At 40.5% G+C, this 17,374-nt stretch overlaps 1 protein-coding gene across 2 annotated transcripts in view; it reads right to left on the bottom strand.

The window, feature by feature from the left end:
* Positions 1–17,374, bottom strand: part of ITPK1 (inositol-tetrakisphosphate 1-kinase) — a 1,534,199-nt gene that overhangs the window by 1,091,675 nt on the left and 425,150 nt on the right. For both annotated transcript variants that reach the window (XM_044074569.1, XM_044074570.1), the window contains exon 2: positions 5,937–5,961. In XM_044074569.1, the coding sequence (XP_043930504.1) occupies positions 5,937–5,961 (25 nt within the window). The remainder of the gene's footprint in view (positions 1–5,936; positions 5,962–17,374) is intronic.

The raw sequence follows: 17,374 nt of genomic DNA, 5'->3' as shown, positions 1-17,374 counted from the left end.
ACAAGACCAGTGAGACTTATGGATCTGTAAGTTTTCACAGTCTGCAGATGGCCCACCTTTGTGCAGATGGATAACTGTTGCCATTTTCAATTCATAAGGCATGAATCCTGTTTGTAGGCTATAGTTAAATAGCACTCTACAGAGCCTGACAGGTCATGTTTCATGTTATTTAGAAGGCATCCTAGGGTATTGTGCGGTTCATTGATGTAGTGTTCTTGGCCTTAGAGAGAGCATTAAGGACCTGTTCCCTAGTAACAGCAGGGGGAGTTATACTTGATAGAATTGCCTGAGGGGAGGTTGAGGGGGAGAAAAGGGTAAAGTTGGAGCTACACAATTGTGTATTGCCTTTGAGGTTGCAGACATAGCTAAACAATGCTTTATGGTTGTCCTTGGCCTGAGAGGCCAAATTTACCTCAAATTTGGCTTTGGTCGACTTTTTTGTCCTCGGAGTTGCTTGTTTAGTTTGATGAGCTGGGTGCTGCAACATTTTAGTCATAGGCGACTTCATTGTGTGACACACAGATGCCCCACTCACCAGGGTAAATAAGGAGAAAGTCACAATTATTTGTCACTAGGGGGCCAGGATCAACTAGATTATGCATGCACTCAGGTCACTGGACCAAAGGCACCACTATGATTCTGTCACAGTCCATGTGGGTGTAAATGATCTGAAACATACCTCCCTCGACTATATGAAGAGAGACATTTTGGAACTCTCAGACTGTGTCCCAAGCTGGTATAAGCCTAGCACTGAGAAGCATTCTAGTGTCACCCTGGATGATGCCACAACATGAACAGATGGTTGACTTTAATGATTGGTTTAGCTTTGGGTGTCATTCCAAGGAGGTGTAATATCTGTCAGCATGGAAGGATATGGTTGACAGACCACATTGCTTTGCCAAGGATGGTATGCACCTGTCCACTCTGGGCTGTCCACTATTGGATAAAATACTGCCTGACCCATAGTTCCTTTTGTAGGCAATGACATGCCCATAGTACCTTTTTTAGGCAATACCAAACTGACAAACGTTCCAACATGGCGAAACCAACCAAAGGGATTCTAAAGGTGTCACTGCTGAATGTCAGGAGTCTAAACAATAAACGCCACTCCCTTCAAGCCCTCCTCACCATGGAGGATGCAGACATCTGTGCAATTATACAGACACCATTTAAAACCACAGATAGTACCCTGGCAGGCTAAAGCTGCAATGCCTTCCACACACTTATGCCAACTATTGCAAAAGCAGGGACTAAAGTTGGAGGCGACTCAGTGTACATCAATAAACAAGGTACCACAAGGCTGGTCAACAGGATGATGACCTTCAGCTTCTCCATGTCCAAATTACCATAGGCAAAGTCCCATATCATATCCTTGCTAGCTATTGGTTCCCCTCTATGACCCAGGAAAACCATAGCTTACAATGAAACTTACTAGAGACAGTCACCTTTCAACCCAGTACCGTATTCATGTGCAACTAACTACCCTAAACTGCGAATCATAAATGACCCCAGACTGCAGGCCCATAGATTCCTGGACTTTGTAAACACTAACACCTTGAACCAGGTAGTCCACAAACCCACTAGGGGAGCAAACATACTGGACCTTATCCTCACTAACATGGAAAAATGTAGCCCCCCCCAGTGTAATGTTCACTCTGGTAAGGTCAAACCATAAAGCTGTCTCCTTTGAAATAAAAATAAAACCTATGACACCAGCTAACCCCTTAGCATTTAGGAAGTATTCTAAGGCAAACTACGTATTACTAAGTAACCTGAAAAAATGTCAAGCCATCACCCCAAACCGTAGTTGACTCAGTAGAATTATTCACAGACACTCAGTATAATCATGCTAAGAAATGAAGAGGGAAAGCTGTGCCTACCAGAAATAAACTCAGAACAAACTCAAAAAACAAGCCACCCTGGTGGAATCCAAATATCAATAGGCTGTAAAACATACAGAAGCAAGCGCTAGCAAAAGTCAGGAAATATAATGTCCAGCAGGATACAAACTCTCTCATCAATCTAAGCAAACATCTCTTAAGAGAGCAAATCAGGTCTACCAAAGGTAATTTTAAAGTAAAAATATTCTCCCAGGCCAAAGACAGCCACCAGGTTTTCTTCAGCTATGTCCATAACCTCAATGGCTGTACTCAGCCACGTGCAGAGCTACTGCTAAATGCAGCCACTCTCACAGAGCTGGAAGATACAATAAATCTACTAAAAAAATCAGTTCCAATTTTACCCTCACTCCCTGATCACCTCTCAAGAAATACCATAGAATTTAACCCCCCAACCATCACTAGGGAAAAGGTCCTAAATGCACTCTCTAAGGCCAAGAACACTGTACTGATGGGCCCTGATAATATCCCAAGACACATCTTAAACAGCATGAAGCATGACCTATCAGGATCACTGCAGTCACTATATAACCATAACAAGCAGTCAGGCTTTGTGCCACACAAATGGAGAACTGCAACAGTCATCTCTCTACATTAGGGTGGGCCTTCTAGGGACCCTGGAAACTACAGACCCATTAGTCTGACTAGTATCATATGCAAAGCCATGGAAAAAATTATCATGGAAATGACTAATGACACGGGAAACTTCTAGACAGTTGATGCAACCCACTTTGGTTTTGTCAAGGAAAGATCATGCCTACTCAGGCTAAACGTCTTTGAGAAGATCATCAAGGCAAAGTATGAGGGTAAAACTGTGCATACTGCCTATCTTGACCTGACCAAGGCATTTAATACAACACTCCACTCGGAAATTATAAACATACTCACAGAATTAGGGATAAATCCCTATGTTACACACTGGATTGCCAACTGGCTCTCAGCTAGGACCAAGAAGTTAGGATTGGGGAGTCCACCTCCATAAACAAGGCTGGTCACTAGTGCAGTCTCTCAGGGCTCAGTGCTGGGTTCTCTTCTTTTTGGCTTCTACTTCTCAAAAGTTAAGGCCAATTTCAAGGGCCTCTGGCTGGCCAAGTCTGCAAATGACTGCAAACTGGAAGCAGTCATAGAATCTCCCAAGACACTAGTATCCTCCAAGAAGGGCGAATACAGCCGCACTGCACTGGTGCCACACAGATGGTTTAAAACTCATTGCCAAGGAATGCGTAACAGTACCCGTTGGAAAGTTGGCTACCTTGTGAAAACATGTCATGGATAACACACCCCAAACAGCAGATGCAGTAGTCAGGGATTTAGGAATGTATGTAGGCAGTAACTTGGTTTTCGACCACCATGTGTCTAAGGTAGTAAGAAAACCATTCTACGTTGCTCAAAGTACAAGCAAGGGTATGACATCTAGGTCCAAGGAAGTCATTGTTCCACTGTACTCAGGCCTCATCAGACCCACCATTATGTGTAATTCCCCATTTCAGTACGTATTTGAACAAGCACAGAGGTTCCTCTCTAAAATATAGAGAGTTAATTAAATTTCCTATGCAAATCTCATCAAAGCCTTATCCCTGCACTCTGTTTACAAACCGTTAAGGGGTAATCTATGTCTGGCATACAAGGCATCCCATGATCCCCTTTGGATGGGTCTCTTGCATATTCAAACAGTACCAGAACTACCCAATTCAGGAACTTAAAACCTTGCTTTTGACATAAATAGGACACATTGAAGGACTAGGTATGTGTCTCAGAGAATTCTCTGGAACATGCTTCACAACCATGTGAAACAGAGTTCTTTCCTGATCCTATTCAAACATAAACTGGACCAGTGGATGGGAAATCAGAAATTCACCCCTGATCTGTCACCTATGTCTCTACAGGATTAAAACAACCTGTAAATGTTTCAGCACCCATGCACTAGCTTTCACATACTTCCAAACATCCTCCAGGGCACCAAGCTTGTTGTATACATTTGAGATGCACTGCTAGGCTTATAAAGGCCTTTGTGGTCCATTATCCTAGTATATACTTAATAAACTATAAATACCAACATACGAATCCTAACATTTTCACCGATCTGAGCTCTTAAGAAACTGCAATACTTGTGGCAGATCTCTCAAACTTATCTCACCACTGCCTTGGCATTAGAGAACTAAAGCGACTTGAATTCCAAACTACCTTAAGGACAACCAGCTAAAGACAGCGTGTAAAATTTGCCAAACCAACAGCCAACTCCAGAATCCCTTTTACAGTGTCATTTATCCACAAGAAATCTCTGATTTATGATTCCTTACCACCACTCTAACTTACAATTCATTTTGGTGATGTACATACACTCAAGTTTCATCTCCAAACTCTGGAACACTATCTCAAAACTCTTAAACGGACCAACAATCACCAAATGTTCAGGACTGACCCCAAAAACATTCTAATGACATCCTGCCCCACATAATCAGTAAACAACCTCTATTTACTAGTATTCTCCAGAGCACCGCCTCTCATGTATTACACTGAACATTATTTCACTTTTACTCTCTACGACTTTATTCCTTCTATTTGCAGCTACAAATTATCTTACATTTGTACTCCATTTCCTTGCCCGATGCCTTGTACTTAAACTGTAAATAATTCAATCACGATTCTGAACCACCAACTTTACAATAATCTCTTTGAATTGCAACCTCCAACTAACATTTTGCAAACATTGTGCAACTCATTTGCTCTTCCTACATAATATTCAGTTTGTGTTCAATTTTAATTCAATTCACTTGAACTACATTTCTCTGCTGAGTTTATGGATATACTTTGCAGGTGTACATGTCATGTAATACAGTGTTGTGATATAATACTGGAGCTTATTTCCTTGGGCCTCTACTGAAGAGGGATTGATGATATTTTGGCCCAGTTAGACATTCCCAGTAATCAAATTAATGACTCAAAAGCTGCATTTAGCAAAGACAGCAGTGCATGAAAGATGGTTCTGAAGTACAAAGAAAAAAGGCACTCAGTCCAGTTTAAAGAAATGAAATGACAATCTCTTCATAGCATTTTTACAGAAACCGGGGACAGGTAATATACAAGATGTGGGAATACTGACATTCCATCTCCAACAGATGTGTAATTTATACGATGCTAGAATTCCAGGAAAGGGGATGCATGGAGACCTGACCCCTACAAAAACTACAGCTGAACACTCCATGTCAGTAAACAGTTGTGCCAGGAATGTCTGCAAAGTTACAGTTGTTTGAATTCTGCCACAATCAAAATAACACTCTTCTGATAGTAATAGTACTATCATGTGGTAGGTCATTTTTGGAGCAGTTCATTAGACACAATATTATCATGCTACACATCATAGAGACATAACACATCAAGAAGGAAAGCTAGTGCATACATGACAAAGTGTGGGTAAACCCATTTTATTTGCTATTTAAATAAGTAGCCCTTTCCTGTTCTGCACTGAGCATGCTCTTTAACAGCTGCTGATGGAGCCACAATAACACAAGAATACTCAAAAAGTAAGTAAAGTTTTTTTTCCAAAGGAAAAGAGCTGTTCTCAGCAACAAGAATGAACTAAAATGCATAATTCAACAAATTTCAAGCCCAGACACAATTTATAAAGATGAAATGTATAATAAAGTTTCACAAATAAACAACATATAAAAATAACACTCATATATGCATTTTACACAAAATAAATTAACGCAATGAATGAGACAATGTACACTTGTAATGCAAGGCTGGGAAAACAGTAACAATGACCTCTAAAGGTTTTCATCTAAAGCCATCCACCACTGAAAAAACCCCAAACGTTCTGCAAATCTGCCCACATATTTTTGCAACTGTGGTCTGAAAATAAAATTGTAGTCATGTGTAACAGATATAGACATTTTATTTTTAAACTTTTAAACAAACTAACTTTAACTGTGCAGTTGAAAACTAAGTAAAAGACCATTGTTACTTTTGTCCCCTGTAGCTGTTTACTTGTGCCTTATCTATGAACCAGTAGCAAAATGAAACAAGTTTACTCACCGGAACGACTTCTAACCCCTTTTTCCTAAAAGAGAGGAAAAAGAAACATGTTAATAATCACATCATGCAATGTAAGACACATTTAATCCTCCACTTGTTCCCTGCCTTGCTCTCTGCCTTTGTGCAGTGATACCAAATGACAGTTACCTTACAAGTTCACAATAAACTTTATACAGTAACAAGCACAAAACTCAATCTATAGGATTTCATACGCTCAGTTAAAAGGAAACTGCACAGCACAAGGCTGTAGGCCAAGTATATACACTCCCCCCAAAGTCGTTCATTAGTTAGCTAAAAAGCATACGTAGCAAAGGGCTACAGTTCAAGTGCATCCAGACACCTGCTAGTGTGTTACAACTAAGTCAGTGGCAGTCACTGGGTAGGTCACTGTGTTCATAAATGAGGCTGATCATTCTTGACAGATGATCTTATTTCAGCCATTTGTGATGCACTTACAGTTTATGGTTAAAATTTGACATTTCAGGCATTATTAACACTGTGTTGTCAAACACCACATCCAGATAGGAACGAATTTCACTTTTTCTTTTTTGATCAATAATCCTGATCACCTGCACTTTCCGCAGACTGCCAACTTGATGTCAATCCTTTACTCAGGATATGAAAGCTGAAATGTAGCACAGAGGGGCAACATAATGCTGTGAAAATGTTTTGTTCTTTTCATTCCTAAAAGACTACACAGCATGCAATGTTTTGTATGTAAACCAAGTATGCGTGTTTCACATCTGCTGTCCCCTAAACCCAGCTGTTGTGAAGCTTGGTGCAGAGATCTCTCCCAAGCTCTACAAGAGGGTATTTTTACAATACCTTCGTTTTTTAAACCCTTCCCTATGATGGTAGCTCTTCAGAGTGTAATTATCATCTCACTTAAACTTTTACCACAAAATAAACTACACATACTAATCTAACCACTGGCATAGTATATACATTCTGCCAAAATGCTAGTATAGCCCCAAAATTTCTAAGTAAACTTTTTTTTGTTACAATGGTCTCCTAATGAATTATCACATCTAAACTTATCAGCTGGCAAAATCATCGGAACAATGATTTTTAGTGAGTGTAGTGTTTGAGTTCAGCTCCCATCCTAACTTATATAAACAAACCCCAGGTCACGCAATCTAGGGGAAAGGAGAGAAAAAAAAAATCTAAAAATTAATTCCTTGAATGAGTGGTGACTGTGATAACTCTGAATGGGATAAATCATGAAGCCTCCTTTGAAAACTTTCAGCGAAACTAAACATTTCAACACGGTAGGTAGTGGTGCTGCGGTAGCGTTGTCGCCTCACAGCAAGACGTTGTCCCATTCGATTCTCAGCTAGAGCATCTTCTGTGTGGAGGCATGCGTGAATGGGTGTGCCTTCGTTGAAGGTTGTGCATCAGGGCTGGTAATTCGGCACGTAAAAATCCACTACCAAATATTAGCGGATCGGAGTTCCGCTGTGGCAACCCCTAACCGGGATAAGCCGAAAGACACAACAACAATAACATAAAACACTGAATATAATACACATAAGGTAAGGCATCCCGCGCAGCACGTACCACACCTCTTTTTCTGAGAATCGTATAGGAAGTAACTAGATGGAGCTAACAAAAGCCGAGTAGTTATATTAAACACGGGTAAGATGCAACACACATACAAGGATACTGTACAATCATATTAATACTCAAAAAAAAGGGTAGGAAAGCACCCCTATTGCAGAGCACTGTTCCGGCATCATGTTACTAAGGTTTCAGCATGAACCTTGGCTCAGCCTGACAGTTATCACATTAGTATGTACAGACCTGCATGCAGGCAATAAGTGCTATAACTATCATAATTTTTAGATATCTTTTGGTATCCCTCCAATCTTCAAAAGTAGGAAAGGAGCTGAAGGAATCATGCTACACCACCATCCTGACTGAAGAGAAGGCAGTTTCTTATTATAATTCTTAGAACCATAATTGAGAGTCAAGGAATTATGACAAAAAAATGCAAAACTAATGGAAAACAGCAAATGAAGCAACCATTTAAAATGTTAGGAACAGAGATGCCAAGTACCAAAATGCAAAGATTAGATGATCAAAATGTGGGCTTACAAATACCATGTCTGAGACTGCCATTTCCTGGAATATTCCCTTTTCCCCGAGATGCGGCAATATCAGAGATGGTTTTTACACACACACACACACACATATATATATATATATATATACACACGTATGTCTGGTGGTGTGGGGGGACTTGCCCCCTGCAAAAAACAAGGGAAAAAAAAGAGGAAAGGCATGTCCAGTACTCACGCTACTCCTGTACTTTTAGTCTCTTTTTTTTCAGTGTTGCTGGACTCGGCATTGCTAGTCCTGACATTTCAATAGAGACCCAAATAGGTTCATAGGTAGGTACTAGGCTATCAGCCCAAGGGCCTGCGCAAGCCTATCCAGCAAGGTTCCATAGCTTACGCCACCCAAGAAAGTTATTTTCCTGTGCCACTGTAGAGCAGAGACACAGAAGTGATCCCCGGGGTATATTTCCTATTTCCCATCCACTCATCAAGATTTTTCTTGAAGAGTGCTAATGAAGAACTTTGCTCAACATAGATAGGTAGCTTGTTCCAGAGTATAGGAAGTCTCTGAGACAGGAATCTATCCCTCCAGCGTGTCCTGTTTATTGTGGTGACAAGGTTTAGGTCCCTAGAGCGTGTAGCTCAGAGGGATTGGGATTTCTTTAGGTGTAGCATGTCCAACAGCTCTGGGTTTGACATAGCTTTATATGTTAGGCAGAGATCACCTCGGAGTAGGCGATATGCTACGGAGTAAAGCTGGAGTTTTTTGAGGCGGTCAGTGTAGGGCATTTGTTTGAGGCCAGTAATCCTCTTTGTGAGGTACTTCTGTGGCCTTTCCAGCTGCTGCAGATGTCTTGTGAGGTACATTCTAAAAGGGGAGCTGTACTCTATAATGGGTCTAATGAGTGACGAGTAGAGGGGAACAATGACCTCTTTTTTTCCTGGATGAGAACCCTTTTATGATGAGGTGTGCCACGTAGGACTTCCTGACTACTGTGGCGAGGTGACTATCAAAGGAGAGACTACTGTCCACCTGGGTCCCAAGGTTGACAATCATTGTCCTCCTTTACAGCTATACTTTGGAGGACGGAGAACCGTGCACCTTCACACTCTAGATGTTCATATACTAGCTCTGAGATCACCATATCCAGTGACAGATTTAAGCCTTGTTGCAGGAGCATGTGCCTGCCTGTTTTCATTAAGCCACACAACCTGGTACCAGAAAAAAAAAAGATTTTATAGTTTTCTTTTGTTTGAAATCGGAAATCTAAAAATGTACTGCCAAAACAGTATACAGTTAAGAGAGTTCCCTGTTTAGTGCTACAGTTTACATTTCACCATGTAGAAGCTTATTTTATTTATTTTTACTTCTTTACATTTAGTAGTACAAGTCACAACTGGAAACGCAATAAGTGTGCCAGTCAGGTGACCTGATCCTAAGATTCTGGATGGCTCCCCTAACTGAAAAGATGCTTAATTCAGGAGACAGCAAGACAGTTACAATGAACGACTCCGGCAGTGAGAGGGGATAGAGTCTCAAGCTGACCCTATGGTACACAGGTTACCAACACTGAGGATGGGAAATTTAACATTTTCGTATTTATTTTCAATATTTAAAATGTGATAAACTTCAAAGACCATAAGCGGTGGATTTTCAGTGCTGCACAGTGGTGCATCTCACAAGTGGACTAATGAGAAATGACTACCATCCCTTCATTTATCTATCCCTGTAAAAGCACAGTAGAAAATATGTTATTATTTTATACCTATGATATACAACTTTAATGTCACGTACAATATTAGCACAGCAGTCAATTGTTTTCTACAGTAAAATAATACTCAATAAAAATTTAAATTATAGTTTTAGTCTCATTTCAGCAGCTAGTAGCTTCAAAAGAAATGCTGTCATTCAGCAAAGCCACAATATCACTCCTCCCACTACTTAACTTCATGTCATCAAGCATTTACATACAACATGGAAAACAATGACTTAGGCACCTGGTGTCATACCCAGATCTGGGAATCGAAAAAGGATTCTGTGATTTGGCTAGTTCTCCTAACCTCAAGAGCAGGCCAGGTCCAGTTTCTGCAAACCTCAACTCCAAGTTTTTAAGAACAGAAAAAAAAGACTTGATGTTTCTGCTTTCAGAACTGTATCAATCCACTTGCTACAACTTATACAACACATGAAGTAATGCAGCATTTCAATCCTGCAGTCACGGGCACAAAATTAACAGAATTAATTTATGCGCTGGCATTCAGAAATGCCGGCACAGAAGAAACTACCAGTCAGCATCTCCCAATCACACCCCCTAACACTTTGCACCCGGGGCACCTGCCCCTTCACCATGCACTAATGATGCTTTGTTAAGTCAATGTGTTGCTAAGTAACCTGAAATGACCAACAGAAGCATTTAATAGGTCATTGCTGCTTTCTTCACAACAGTGAGATGTTCTAACTTATTGTACCTCTAAGCTGTGCCAAGCAGATTTTTTTTCAGTTGTTTTGTTTTTTGTGTTTGATATTGTAGCTGTCTTATGAAAACTGTCTCTCTTTTCTTTTGCTACTCTATACTACATGCTACTTGAAGTAACCCATTTCACGTGCTGTAAAAGGAGAACACTGATATAGAATCCAAGATACTTTTAATATCACAGTACAGACCACAGTCTCACACTGTATCCTTTCTGTGACTGATTCTTGACTGCCATTCTACACTGTACCATTTCTGTTTACTACCTTGCTACACTGTATCCTTTCTGTTTACTACCTTGCTACACTGTATCCTTTCTGTTTACTACCTTGCTATACTGTATCCTTTCTGTTTACTACCTTGCTACACTGTATCCTTTCTGTTTACTACCTTTCTACACTGTATCCTTTCTGTTTACTACCTTGCTACACTGTATCCTTTCTGTTTACTACCTTTCTACACTGTATCCTTTCTGTTTACTACCTTGTCATACTGTATCTTTACTGTGATACCATGACACACCTTGCTGCCTTACTTCTACAGTTGTTTGCACTGTATTTATTACTTTGGCATCCAAACCTGTTTTTGACACCTTCAGTGCTATGGTGTAATACCCCATCTTGCTGTATTATTCACCTTACAGAATGCTGCATTAATCACCATACAATGTCTTACAGATAGCTGTATCTATGGCTTTTGGAATTCTGTTCTGTGTCATCCCCTCCTACTGCTCAACTAATATACTAATAAACACACTGATCACACTGTTGTAATATTCCTACCTTATTGAACATCTCTTAACTTACATGCTGCAGCATCCATGCCTGCTGTACAGTAGATCATTTCAATACTCAGTTGCTTTGGGCTGTCCTGTATAAAGTTGTACCAAGTTGAACTACATAGGGATGTGTCCTTCAGGGCTTGGAACTGGGACCTCTCCTTTTCAGCATTAACTTCTCAGATCTCCAAGAAGAGAGCCAAGACCTCTGGATAAGAAAGTCTGCAGATGATTGCAAACTGAGGGATTTTTATTAAGTCACCCAAACCTTCCCAAATGAACTCTTCCTGGTGCACTCAATGTACTAAATATAGGCCTAAAGTAAATGCCAAAAAAATTTAGTATCATCACTTTGGTTGACAAACACTCCCCTCATCAAAGTATAGAGACAACACACCATTACAAAAGTCAGTTAACTAGGTACATGGATTTGACTATCCTGAGGGAATGGCTGTCAGGAAATCTTTTTTATTTGTCCCAGCTAATTGCCAAAGGATATCATCAAGGTCTAAAGAGGTAATCTTCTTTAAGCTCAGCATTGATTAGGCCAATTATTGAGAACAGTGTCACATTCAGAATGCATCTCACAAAACAATTCAAACAATTAGAAAGACTCCAAAGGTTCTTAACTAAAAAAAAAAAGATCTCAGGCCTAAATTCCCTGACCTGTCGAGAGAGGCTGGAAGCTCTATCCATTTATTCAGTGTCTTGGGCTTTAGAGAAGAGATTTCTGTCTCACTTACTGCATCATTACAGACCAATCTTGTCATGGACCTTGTGTATTACCATAAGTCCAATATATCCATGAATACAAGAACCAGTGACCTAAAACTTCAACAACAGATAAATAAAACATCACAGAGGGAAGGTTTATAATCTAGCACCCCCAAATCTCTGGAATAAACTTCCCTTACATGTTAAGCAATGAGACTCATCTTTTTTTAACCATAACCTGGATGACTAGACGGGCATCCACAACTTAACTCTAGGAATGGTCTGGCCATCCTGGAGAAAGGAGATGTGGCCTGAAGGAGGCTACTGGCAAGGCATAAATGGTCATAACACTCAATGGCCTTGGAATATCTAGGAGTTGTACTGAGTTGTTCTGCATTGTGTGATAGTATTTTGGGTTGTTCTGTTTTACACACTTTTGTACCTGCTTTCACTGTGTCACCTTATTAGGTATACAGCTACTGTACTACTGTACTACACTGTGTTGTGCTGTTTGCATTGCTTCACTGTCCTTTTATATACCATACAGATCCCCCTGTCCATTCTAGATCAACCAAGTATCGCCAAATTCCATAACATATGCCAACTGACATTACTAGATTAACCATGTCTATCGACTTAGTCTTTCTGTCCACCTCTTGCCAGCTTTTTAGCACTAGGCACTCACAGGCAGAGTATAAACTGCCATGTGCATACTGACACCTACTTGCTATTACTGTGAGAGATGCAAAGACATTACAACTGGAGGAAAACCTTTCATACATGTTTCCTATCTGTACGCATACTAACACCACACCTACACACTAAGACAAGCACACAATCTTCCCATGCTGGAATGTTCCAAAATCATTTCCCAAACCATAAAGATCTCCTAGGCAGGGTACTTTAGATACAGGTGCCACAACCACACCACTACCACCAACACCACAGACAGTAGTCAATAGGTGATTTGGCCATGGCATTCAAAACAGCAGTCCACTCACCATGCTAATGTACCTGTGACGGGTGAGACAGTACTTCAGCACAGAGATGCGTCACTCACAAGGCTAAGCAAAGATGGGGTAACAGCCATTTCCCTCTCACGTGCTACAATCTGCTACATCACACGGGCGCTCAGATCCTTTCATCTCAAGTAGGAATATACCATGGCCATTGTTGACGTGGGTCTGAATGACTTATGATACACCACTTAAAGACTATATAAAGAAGGATAGTGATGTAGCTCTCTGGGTTACGTCTCTATGGCTGGAAGGCAGCCAGTCTTCAGCAGTATCTTAATGTCGCCAAGCAAGATGTCACAATATAAACAGAAGATCACTTACTTTAAGAAACGTCATAATCACTGGCATCATTCCGAGGGGGGGGGTTGGGTTGGGTTCTGTGTTCAAAGGTTCATATGCAAGTGCTAAGCAATCAGTCTGCTGGCCATTATAAGCCTAGTCAAAAACCAAGTCATCCTGTAAGGGGGTGGAATTCAGTCCCATGTGTTTCACCAGGAATAGCCTGCATGCATCTCCCCAAGGCTTCCACATACTGGCTAACAAATTCTCTACCTCCAGAGTGCCTTTTTAGGCAATATGCACCTACCTAGGATACCAACCAAGTTAATACAATTTCATATCTGAGAAATATCAGTGCAGCACTACAAGGAACCTAAAGAAAATGCACTCACCCAAGGCCCCCTAATCCTTAAACATATCTCTGGAATTTGTGGATATTTTAATTGTCACTTAACTCTTGTTCCTGTGACAGGATTATCTCCTCACTGAGCTTTACTATCTACCAGTTATTTAAACTCACAAGTGTAGATAGCAATAATGCTGGTAGTTGAATGTCAGCCTTTATTAATCACTTCTAGACTAAATGACCACTACAATTACCTCAAATGTATTCATTTCACAAAATCAGTAAACAAGACCTCATAGCACATGGTCACCAATCATAGAACTCCATCCATGATTCTCTCAAACCACAAAGCATATCTTAATAATAGTGCTTCACCAGCAGAGTTATTGGCTTTAGTGATCTGCAAGTGATTTTTGTTGCTGGATCTTAGTGGTCTGGTGGTGCGATAGGGTTGGAGTAGATTCTGGAGGGATGGGACATTTAGTGGATGGTTTACTAGTTTGTGGGCGAGTGAGAGTTCATACCACTAAAGGAGGTGGGGAAGTTCAAGCCAGCCCAGTTCAGCAAGTGAGAGACAGTGGTGACTACGGTAGGATGCCCCTGTGGCGAATTTGGCGATTTTGTTATAGCAGGTCTCTAGCTTGTTTAGATGGCATTGCCTTAGGTTGGTATATATATTGGAGAGGCATAAAGTAGAGTGGAGATAAGGTGGGAATTTGCTATTGAAATCTTTGCTGCTTTGGTGAGAAGTTGCTTATTTCTGTATAACGCTCCTAGTTTTTTGTGGACTTTTTTATGGTCATGGATATGTGAATGTCAAATTTTAGTTTATTGTATATTTCCACTCCTAGCAATTTGGGTAGGCCAGAGCATCAGCTACGATTTGTAGGTATTCACTTGGGAGGTAGTCTGCTGCTAATTTGGTGGGCTTAAGTTTAGTTAAGAGTTTTTTTATGTTGGAGATCTTAGGAATCGCACAGAATCTGCAGAGCAAAAATGGATTCCGTCTCTTAATGCTGATAAAATACCAGGTCTTAATGAAGTTGTCTCTCTTAAGCGTTTTTTAAAAGCTAGACCTCTCAAACACTGAGTAGAGGACTGTTTTTTATACATATTATTTATATATATTTTTTATCTTTTTTAAATGTTTCATTTGCCTGCTTTCTTGTTGTGACATTTTTCCCTTAGATAATTGATGTTTTTATCACTGCTTTAATTGACTAATTAACTTATGGTATTTAACTGCATTTTTTACTAGTTTAGAATAGTCTGATGAAGCGGTGAGAGCACACCGTGAAAGCGCTTACTCTCTTTTGTGTACTTTAAAGTTTATTGTTTTACCTTCAGCTGTGTTAGCTTTGGTACTTTTTTGTTTTTCTTGGCATCTAGGAATTGAAAGGTCGTCACTAAGACTAATGCCACAACATTTCAATGATTTATAAAAGCAAAATATTATCCCGTGAATGCAATAAAAACATACAGACACGATAAAGTAGAAGACCATGCTAATCTAACAGCAGAGTATGTAGCACCAAGGGTACAGAGTTTAAAAACAACAGACAGAGAAAGTAAAACGGATACAATATTGCAAGGTTTGGAACAATTCTTCTTAAAGGATAGACTGATCTATAATGACTACAGCAATCCATAATACTAATAAAGTTTAGTCTGCAAAAATAACATTTTGGTTAATAATCTGTTAAAACTGAAAGGTTGAGGATTAAAAATTCTACATATAGTAAAGACAAGGTCAGCATAAAATGCTTGCAAAACTCATCTGGGAGTAATAACAACAACGGCCTTACTTAACGATAAGATACAATTCCTGGGTATGAATGTCACAACAAAAAAAGCTACATGACTGGTTACTTTGCCAAACTAGCACAAAGAAAATTGTGTATGCCAGTAGTGTCCGCTCAGATATCCGAAATGTTCATATCAGTGAACCTGTAAAATCCACGTCTGCTAATACTGCAATGCAAGTTCCAGAAACACTTTCATCATGCTTGATATACCGTATGTGATTAAATTTGGCAAAAGTCCACCATTTTAATATGAATTAGTTCAAACAGCTTTGCCACAACCATGACATCCAGCAGACAAACTTGACTACAAGAAAAGTAACAAACTAATGTCACGGTTAAGGGTTTTATGACCAACATTAAGTATGCATGTAATAGAAGAGGCAGCGGTGCTTTGTTACATGAAAAGACTACAGAAGTTCTATACAACTACATGTCTGACATTAAAATACAACTTCAATAACAAAACACTACACCCACGAACAATGTGAGAGCAAGATCAGGTAGTAAGCAAAACAGACTTGGGCGAAAAGAGCACAATGATGCAATGCAGACGTTAAACAGTAAGTAATACATAACTTTCAAAAAGGGCAATCTGTGTTGCTAGTACAATTCAACCAGGACAAAATGCAACCTTCCTGTGACAAGAGAAAGGATTGCCTGATAACTACAACCATAGGTTCATAGCTTCATAGGTTCATACTAGGCTATCTGCCCTAGGGCATTTATAAGCCTAGCCAGAATGTGTTTGGCTTTCGCCACCCATTTTAAATTTATTTTGCTATGCCCTTTTTCGAGGTTAGTATACTGTGCCTCTGTCTAACAGTGACACAGAAGTGATACCCGGGGTAAACCTACGATCTCCCATCCACTCATCAAGATTCCTCTTGAAGAGAGTCAATGAGGGACTCTGCCTAACCTGGACTGGGATTTTATTCCAGAGTGACGGGAGCCTCTGGGTTATGAATCTGTCCCTCCAGCCTGTCCTATTTATTTCAGTGCTGAGGTTCAAGTCTCTCGAGCGTGTAGCTCGATGGGATTTGGATTTTCTGAGGTGCAGCATGTCCATTAATTCCGGGTTGGACATGGCTTTATATGTCAGACACAGATCGCCTCTGAACAGGCGGTATGCCACTGAGTAGAGCTGGAGTTTCTTTAACCGGGCAGCATATGGCATCTGTTTGAGCCCTTTGTTCCTCTTGGTGAGGTACTTTTTGGGTCTTTCCAGTTGCTGCAGGTGTCTGGTAAGGTACATCCCAAAAGGGGCATTGTACTCAATTATGGGCCTGATGAGGATGAGTAAAGAGGCACGATGACGTCCCCTGATCTAGATGTGAATCCCTTCATGATTAGGTGGGCTATATAAAATGTTTTTCTAACCACTTTGGCCACGTGGTTGTCAAATGAGAGATTGCTATCAACTTGGGTCCCCAGGTCCCTAATTACTTCTTCTGTACTTAATGGATTACCACCTATGTGGTAATTTGTGGGCATTTTGTTTTTGCCAAAGGGGATGACTATACACTTTTGGCATTTAGCTTGAGGCCATGGCTCTGGCACCAGTTGTCTGTTTCTATGAGGCCCTTTTGGAGGATGCTTGTGTCGACTGAAGAGTCGATTATGGCGCCCAGTTTGCAGTCATCTGCGAACTTGGTCAGCCACAGTCCTTCCGTGTTGGCCTGTACCTCCGAGAAATATATACCAAACAAGAGAGGTCCCAGGACTGAGCCTTGTGGGACACCACTTGTAACTGGTTTGGAGTCTGACATGGCTCCAGCAATTCTAACCATGTGGGTTCTGTCCTTGAGACAGTTTGCAATCCATCTAGTGACATAGGGGTTTATATTTAAGCTGGTGAGCTTATCTATAATGCCCGAGTGGGGTATTGTATCGAAGGCTTTTGTGAGGTCCAGGTAGGCTGTGTGGACCACCTTCCCCTCGTCAATGGCCTTGATGACTGTTTCAAATA

This window comes from Protopterus annectens, chromosome 6.part0 (assembly GCF_019279795.1).
Source record: "Protopterus annectens isolate FY-2018-M chromosome 6.part0, PAN1.0, whole genome shotgun sequence".
NCBI lineage: Eukaryota > Metazoa > Chordata > Ceratodontiformes > Protopteridae > Protopterus > Protopterus annectens.
The sequence above is the reverse complement of the archived record's forward strand: the minus strand, read 5'-3'. Positions and strand labels throughout refer to the sequence as shown.